The sequence below is a fragment of the Ischnura elegans genome, chromosome 13, assembly GCF_921293095.1.
Source record: "Ischnura elegans chromosome 13, ioIscEleg1.1, whole genome shotgun sequence".
In the NCBI taxonomy this organism is placed as follows: Eukaryota; Metazoa; Arthropoda; class Insecta; order Odonata; family Coenagrionidae; genus Ischnura; species Ischnura elegans.
Window position 1 is genome coordinate 17940758 of NC_060258.1, and position 9202 is coordinate 17949959.

At 37.1% G+C, this 9202-nt stretch overlaps 1 protein-coding gene across 1 annotated transcript in view; it reads right to left on the reverse strand.

Moving 5' to 3' along the window:
• Positions 1 to 6275, reverse strand: part of LOC124170052 — a 37805-nt gene extending 31530 nt beyond the window's left edge. Inside the window, exon 1 of the mRNA XM_046548736.1 lies at positions 5775 to 6275. Within this exon, the coding sequence (XP_046404692.1) occupies positions 5775 to 6220 (446 nt within the window). The 5' untranslated portion in view covers positions 6221 to 6275. The remainder of the gene's footprint in view (positions 1 to 5774) is intronic.
• Positions 6276 to 9202: the final 2927 nt, after the last annotated feature.

The window sequence follows — 9202 nt, forward strand, 5'->3', positions numbered from 1 at the left end:
TCAAAGGTTTTGTATTGGATCCAGCAATTTCCAACCCTTTCCACGTGGTCGTAAGATATCACCCTGCTTTTTGGATGAAATTTAAATCCTGCACTAAATCAATTAAATCATCTTTAGTTATAAAATGAGGTCCATCAGATGTACTCGGTCCAAAATTTTGGTCCTTCGTGTTTCCGAATCCTTCATTCTCACGTTCTCGTTAACTTTATGAATGTTCGCTAGGATAGCTTACTCCATTGGTTCCGGCACTGGTAAATGTTTGGAGTAAGGGAACGGTAGTATCGCTGATTCAATGTTGGCTGGATATTATACTGATCGTTTTGACTTCGGTGTCGTTACTTTCATTTTTTTCAACAAAAAAGCAGTTAAAAAATGGATTGCCAAATCATGGGGACAGCAAAATTCTTTTTACGCTTTCCGTTAGTCCAACCAGTAAGAAGCCTTACAATGGTGCCACTCATCGTATGGGGAGCCATTCCTTTGTCTAGGCCACCTAAAAAGCTATCACGATATATAAATGAATATCATTACTACTTTCGTAAAAACAAAAACATACATTAAGCTGTCCTAAAGAAACTCTATGTGACAGAAAGAATCTAAGCACAGATTCGGAATCAGAGCAAAAAATACGTGAAAGATCAATCCACAACGTCTCTAGAACAAAATCTATGTGGACCAGCGATACCTAAATAATTATCCCTTTAAATGGTTTTAGTGCGTTAATTGCGACTGAAAATTTCCTCAATGAATAAGCACATGATTGTTACAAATTTTATTGATGACACAATTTTCCACAATTCCATAGATCGTAAAACAAATTTAACATTTTATTTTTTCCTAGCCAATGGAAAAAAAATTATTTTCTGCAGATTGATACCTCACTTTATTTTCAATTTCTTTGAAAGCCAATTTTGTAAAATTAAAAGAATGCATGATATTTTTGTGTCAAAATGTTTTTGATAATATTTCATGGTCAAATAAAAAATGTAAGTTAATGTGGAAAAAAATTAAGGACGAAAAAATACTCCAATGAATTCATACTTCACTTGGGAAAATATATCCTCTTTAAATAAAATCTCATCAGCACTTTGATGCATTATATGTCAGCATCTACATCCCCAGTTGCACACCTAGGTCCTAATCGGTCATTTCTCAGGTAGAGGTCAGGTGGAGGACCTCTCCGATTTTTCAATGACTCATTACCACTTCGTTGCGTTTCTTCGAGTTCTAAACGGTACTTCAATTTTTATTCATCCTTCGCTATATTTCCGCTACTGTGAAGTCTGCCTCCAACAAGCCGTCTACTTTTTCCCCATTCGCCTGCTGACAGTGGCATCTCCAATCAAAATAGGAACATGTCCATCTCGGTCGAAAGAAAAACGCCTTATGGCAATGTGCTCGTCAGGCCTTCCGGAAAATCTCAAACTTCTTCAAAATCGACTGCATTCAAATACTCATCGAGAACTGTATTCATATTAGCTCATCGAATCTTCTCGATGACTATCTTGTTTACCTTAACCAATCAACCCCCAGCGTTGCGTTAACGCAACATTATTGAATTCTAATTCTCAGAACAAGTTTCTACGTCAGAATATTTTTTTCTTCGATTTACTGACTTTTTTTAAGTACGTCTAGTGCTAATGTGGTCATTTTCACCAACATTTTCATTCTTAAAATTGTATTTTTATCGCTGATGGCGTTTGGCATAAAAACCGATGCGCATATACGAGACACCCTAGGAAAAATTACATACCCCAGCATGTCTGTTAAGGCAGAATGGGGCATTTCCTCAAAAGGAATACTGATAACCCCCGGCGAAGATGTCGAGTATACAAATCTAGATAAAATATAAAAGTTGTAACTTAATTTAAAATTTTAATTTAATGTAAAACCACCCATTGGAAGTAAAACAGGTCGTCTCCGAGATGAAGCATTCAATCTGGCCGTGGGAGAAATATTAGCCTACATTGAGAGCACTGACGTCTCTCAGTCTTCATTGGAAGAATTGAAAAATGTTTGCAAAAATTCATATCTTGATAATAGAAGTGTTTAACTGCGATTAATATTAAATATGGTAATAAGGTTACCATCACTGAGAAACCCGGAAAATTAACATTAACATGCTTAATTGATAATCATAATGATCGATTAAATCAAGAAAAGAAGAGTGACTTAAGATCGTGGAAGCTGCGGCAGCAATCATGCGAGATGATATTCAATCGGTAGCCATTGATAATTCTCATTATCCTCCACCAAGTCGCATGTTTATAGGTATTAAAAATATATTCCGTGGTCATTGACACATGTTTTCAGAGCAAATTATTTTAAAAGATAAACGGTTAAATTTAGAACTTATGAAATCAGTATGTACGAAGTGGTCTTAGTATTATGACTGCTGTTAGACATAGGTCTTTCAATTCCCAGCTAAAATTGGGTATTGCAATATCTTGTATGATGTTGGGCACGGTATGATGGAAGTTCGTAATAATATTAAAATGAGGCATTGCAATATTTCCGTATTTCAGGGGCAGCTGCCCGGCCTAGAATAGAAAATCCCAAATGTCTTTAAGGAAAATAACAATTTCAAGCTAATAATTTTTAGAGTGGAGTAGACCTACTGTGGAAACTACAATTAAAAATGCGAAGAAGAAACAAATAGTAAGAAGCTCAATAAAGCTGATTTACGAGTAAAATGGACCGTGGGGTACAACTACTGGGGACTCCACGCTTAAAAGAACGCGCTTCGTGCACTACCACATAGGCGGCGAGGAAACGTGTGCATATAATGGAGAATACACAACCCTCAGTCCCGATTGTTGGCGGATGGACATGTGAGAGCCGGTAACTAATATGCGAGTTACGCGTCCAATTATGTTCAGAGTGCGCTACAATATAGTCATTCATATTACGAAGAATACAGCTCCAGCCTACACTCGAATGGCTTTTTCTCAGAAACGGTAAATCTTTAAGAAAGAGTTGACATGGCAATTTTTCAGATAATTTGTCGATCTATAATTTCGGTCTGAGAAATTTTTATCATAACACTAACCGTTTGACCAAAAAATGCAAAAAAAACTCATTTTTGTGACCTTTGACCTTGAATAAAAGTTTTTGCTCGCGCGGAATCGATAGGGACTTTTCAGGATTTCATAAGCATGGTATCCTTAAGGTTCGTGCAAATTTTCAGCTTGTTGGCAATTTATGCAAGGGTCAATGTTTATTTTGACCGGGCTATAATTTCATCTGATACGTTATTATAGATGCATTGTCTTTGGTAATTGGAAAAATACCTTCTTTCCTAGCATATTCTATACTGTAATAGTATATATTTATACTGTAATAGTGTTAATAATGATTTCCACATCGCAAATTTACATACATTATGGAAGGGAAAATTTTAACAGATATCCCCAACGATTTGCTAGTAAGGATAACTATTGCAAATAGGTAGTTAATGATGAATTATTTCTTTTTAATATAACTATTGTGTGGCGAGTTGTTTACCTTCTGGTAAAGCCTAATTGTTAAGTGTGCCAAATTTCGCACACACCTTATTTTATAGTATGAGAAATTTTGGGTTAAAATGTGTGGTTGTGCATTCTATAAACTCTCTAGATTGAGATTTCAAAGGAAAACCTTTTTTCCTTAAGTAAATTATTTTCCAAAAAGGTTAAAAATATTTTAATAGATTGAGAATTCATCTCGAGTAAATTCGAACTGAGAATAAGGCAAGCTCAAGCTCCCTCGTCACCAACGTTTTTTCTGACAAATAACACAGAAGAAACAAATGTATAGGTTATCGGTCGGTTGATTTTGTTTTATTATGCCGTGACTCAAGATTTCCACTGCAGCCATTCCAAGATCAACTGCTGCCGTTGAAATCAACGCTTACCTCAAATCATAAAATCTCTGGCACTATGCAAAGGAACTTCAACTAACAAATATCATTGCTGAACAATTCATCTGCAGAAGACGCATTTGTTTATAATCAGAAATTAAGGTCTTGATTCTGTTGACGAGTGGAGCGGATTGACTTCATTTCCTCGTAATTTTTGCAATTTCGTTTCATCGAAAGCTCATCAACAAAGTTTTCCCGAACATAATTAATGACCCCAAATCTCACAAATGGTTTAGCGAGCAAGCAACTATGGTGGCTAGTAATAAAGATGTGAATACGTGAAACTTAGTAATTCAGAATAAAACAGTTGCGACACTGATGTTTTTCAAATCTATTGACTATTCGTGAATAAGGAAGGCAAAGTCACTACTATACGTGTAATGACTGTTTTCCCCCCAGGTAAGATTTCAGATCAGGGAAGATTTCTCGGGTCTCACACCGAGTAAGGCACTCCATATCTCTATCCTCTATAACTATAATAAAGATTTTCATACGGTCTACATCTGATAATACCCGGTGAGCCAGCGCTAGGGTGTTTGGCAGAGGATGATCAATCACCAAAATGCAGAATGTAATAGGATGGCCACATGTACCCCGAGCGGCTAGAGAAAGATTACGCATAATAGCAAAATATATGTGCATATTTATGCAAAGATATAACTTGCCTATGGTTAGTAATTCCTATAGGAAATCCATTCAAGTTTAGAGAAATGGAAGATAAAACATTCAATGACTCGTGCTAGCGGGTGACGCCATTAATTCTGTAGTTTAAGACTGTGTTGCTGTCCTTAATTGTCAGAGGAATGAATTACCTTTTCATCTCTCAATTTTGCAGTACATATTTTTATTATTCCCTTTTAGTCACGTCCACGTTATTATGACGGTAAACGTAAGATATATTTCGTATTAGCAAACATATTCTATATTCTCTATTATTATATAGGAATTGAATTTAATTTAGTCTTTACTTCGATCCACTATTATGTGTAGATTTACACCCTAGCTCACGTAACGTATTGGAAACGCTGCTTTTCTTATCGTAACAATTCATCACGACTCTGGCCGCGCTGTGCTGTACTCGATTGATTTCAGCCATCTGTCATACTGCATAAGGGTCCCACTCGCTAGCAGCATATTCCAAGTGAGGCGTCTATAGAGTCGAGTAGCTTATCTATCTCTCATCTTACCTTGGCATTTACCGATAGTTCTTTTTATAAATCCCAGGTTACGGTTAGCTTTCCCGCATACTTCGCGTATGTATTTACCCCAGGAAACATTCTGAGTAGTAAGTATTTTACGAATTTGACATTTGACCGTTTAATCCCGGAAGCGATGCAACTCCATATTGAAGATATATCTTTCTGTCAGAAATACCTCACCATACATTTTCAAGATTTCATTCTAACTTCCAAGTACTGCACCACTAATTTTTGTCAGCGAGGTTCTATTCTTATGCTCATCCATTGCATTGGCCATAAACTTCTCTGAATACAATCTACATCATCTGCGAAGAGGTGCATTTCGCTCGGGACCATGGTGATGATGAAATCAATGTAATGAAGGAACATAAGAGGATTTATAACACTTTTTTGCTTCTTACTCAACGTATACAGAAGGACTGGATGAGTATGTGGGATGCAGAAACAAGAGATATGACGGGCGAGGGTAAGGGAGGGAGAGAAGAGGGTGCTAGGGGCGGGAGTTTGCAGGATACAATCAATCTGGGGACGCTATCAGCTTCAGTTTGAGGTTCAGAGCAAATTCAGGGGGGAAGATGCAAATACCAAAACCTAGAAACAGGTGTTGGAATGTATGAAATAGTAACTACACTGGTGTTCCCTTAAAAAACAAGACCTATTAAGTAGTGGATACTTACGTGACACCGTCAGCATATGGGATATCATCCAATTTGGTGAGACTGTTTCCAAAAGGCTTCGCATTCTCTTCTTCGAAGATGTAGCGATCTTCGTAGGCAAAGTACCAGGCACAGATATCTTGGTCATGTTCTGCATCTTCTTCACCCTTGCTCGCCCGAACGTAGTCTTCGATTAACTTGTCCAGCGACCACCTCAGACGGAGCAATAAGCGATTTATGGAAACAAGCTGGTTTATATCAGAAATGCGTTTCGTATCTCCAAACTTCTCTTTATCCAAGTATTCAATGCAAAACATGGACCACGTCTTGTCACCATCATCTTGACAAATCTTTCCTGGGTCAGTTCCAAGCCCGATTTGGCATGAAGTTGTCTCCAGAGCATTCTCTAGAATGCTGCCGATGGCTTCAGTACCCATATCGGTGGAATCACCTAGGAAGATGCACATAAAACTTAGTTTTGCATCATGACAATTCAAGTTAATGTCTGTTAGGGGTATATGGTCGTGATATTTTTACGAGGCCTTTATCAATGCCCATTATTTTCTTTTTTATAACTTATTTTTTTATAAGCGGCATAAATGTTCTTTACAAAATCACCCATTTGCGCAATAAAAATTTACATTGAAGGATTAAGTTTCGAAAAACAGACTATATAATCATTATTTCATGACTACATACGTGAGAAAAATCAAATGAAGTTCATATAATCACCTTAGTAACAGCAAAACACTAGCGACAAAAATGCATATCAAAGTCGCTTTAAATGTACAATGATAAAAGCAAGAAATGTTACTTGGAAAAGCTCTTTATAAGCACATTTTTTTCGTACCTTAAATTAATATTAAATGTGCATTTTTAATGCATTTTTTTTGCGCATTTAATGCGTGTTTTGTGAGCAATATTATTGTATTTACTGTGCATAATGTAAGCATTGACAATTCCAGACATCACATAACCGGTACAAATGTTTGTTTTCGGAAAAAGTTGTTTTGTTTTGTGCAAAAAACGTTTATGGTTTCAGAAAGCAAGATTAAACAGTTGCCAGGGGTTGTTCTGCATCCGAGAAACAACGGCTTTCTGAAAAACGTATTTTGGTGTTTATTACGTTTTAAAATACGTGGCTATAGATGGCTTTCTCTGAACCAAACAACTACATAACATTATTCAGACTTCCAGCCACGAGGAGCTGTGAATGTCGATATCACCCTTCCTTCGCCTTGCGACCGTGCGTACTATATTTACCTTGTGCCCTTTTTACCCTGTGCTTTGATCCACATTCCTCCTCCTCTGAAAAAAATTTGCTATACCAATGTAAGAATTGGGTCGATATTCTCCGATATTAAAAAAGTGCCCTGTAGACCTTCTAAAAGCATTTTTACGAGATTATAAATTTTTGGTTACTAAACATCGGTCAGTTGAGGCGAAGACGATAGCTTCGCTTGCGCTGCTGCTAGCGTCTCCAGGTCAAACATTTGCTGCGGCATAGTTTATTCTTCGACCTGAAGAGGCTGGCAGTAGTGCCGGCGAAACTGTCGCCTTCGCCACAACAAACCTACGCTGTGGTATTCGAAAAAGACGTATTTCATCGCACACTACGGAAATCTCCGTTCTCACATTTTCGTGTGATCTATAGCTTTAATTTTGATTGAACGTACCTCTTCCTTTCACCAACATTTGTTATGTTTTATTTTCACTAAATACTGCACATAAAAACGTTATTACAATATCATTACGTTTTTCGGAGCTTAGAAAACCGTTTTAAGGACCGAAGAAACATTTTTGAGATTGCAGGAAATTGTTTTAGATGCCGGGTGAAGACTTGTTCAGTGTTTATTCAAAACTATTTTACATTATGTTTCAGCACTTTTTTCGCCGATTTTGAAACTCTTTTAATAAATGGGATTAAATGATTTCACAACGTTTTTGTTATATCTGGAGTAATGTACTCGCAAGTGTATGGGTAAATGTCGCCATCGTTTTAAGTCAACAGTCAAGCGATTGATTTGAACCAATTCTCAAATCCTATCTGCCAGCCATTTCATAGAGACGTAGTTCTTGTCCTTTATATGATAAGATATTAACCCTTATTATAAGTGCATGTTATCTGTTATGTTCTGCACCATTTTAGTAACTTCCTTTTTCCTTCCTTTCCGTTTTTCTTATTCTTACTTCCTCCCCACAGGATCCAGATTTATGTATTTCATAGTATATTGCGGTATTTCTCCACCAAATCCCTTTTTACGACTGCTTTTCCATTGACATGAATTATGGGAAGTTTAAAAAATTTGGACTGGAAATTGTGAAAGTCGTAGAAATTGAAAATGGAGGGTTGGCATGAGACATGAATGTTACTTTTTTTAAATACCCAAGGAAGTTTCTCTATCTTTCTCAGCTATGGCTGCTATATGATTGGAAAATTGCAGCATGATGTTTGCATAATACATTTAAGGAAATGAGCATCGAATTTCCAAAAGTACCCATCGTACTAATGTCACTGATGTGGCGATAACAGTTAGATGCCTCTTTAGTCGGTGATAGCGAGAAAATTGTCACATGGAATTGCAGTCAAAGAAGGTCATGTAACCTTGTTATCAAATTTACTTGATTATGGCTGCTTTTGAGCTCAGCCAGAGTTCAGATTGGTCTGATAAGAGTCATGAACTGTAAAGAAAGTGGAATGAGTGATGTTTTGCAAGTATTTACCACCATTACGGGATCTCGGTCGTCTTCTTATAATGTCCGCCCATTCCTTCTGCTCCAACTGCATCTCTGAGAGGGCCAAATGCAGCCACTGAAGGGACAAGAAAACAATTTCATCTGAGATACACTGAGAGTATAGTGAAGCAGTAATACTATTTTACGGGTGAAAATGCAAGCCAATGGATAAATTTTCCATGAAAAAAATCAATCTCGTCTTTTCTCTGACATATAAACTTCGTATGTTTACACTAATCAAAAATGGAGTAAGCCATTTTGATATCGGCTTACTAGTACCACATAAATCAATTTTTTGGCTTAGCTAAGAAACAAACCCGAAACTCCCGATTTTCGGTCAGGTATGCAACCAGTTCATCACTAAGCCATTTCCCTCGATAGCGAATCACAGACTGGATTATCTCAACAAGGTGTTGACGTCTCATGTCCACACACACAAGTAACGTATGCTATGCTCTCTTAGCCACTCTAGGATTGAGAAACACTACTTTTTCGATTTTCAACAATTGACGTCTTGCAAAGTATCGCATGGAACAATTATGGCTACCAATAGCTAAACCAGAATTACCATTCCCAGAGAAATGGTAGATCATCTAATTAAGAGACTGATAGTTTATTATTTGGAGGTGGCAACCAACTGCGGAGGTCAATTGTGCAATTCGTAATTGGTAGGAGGGGAAGGGTGGACAGAGCTTCAGACTGCTGTTAGCGTA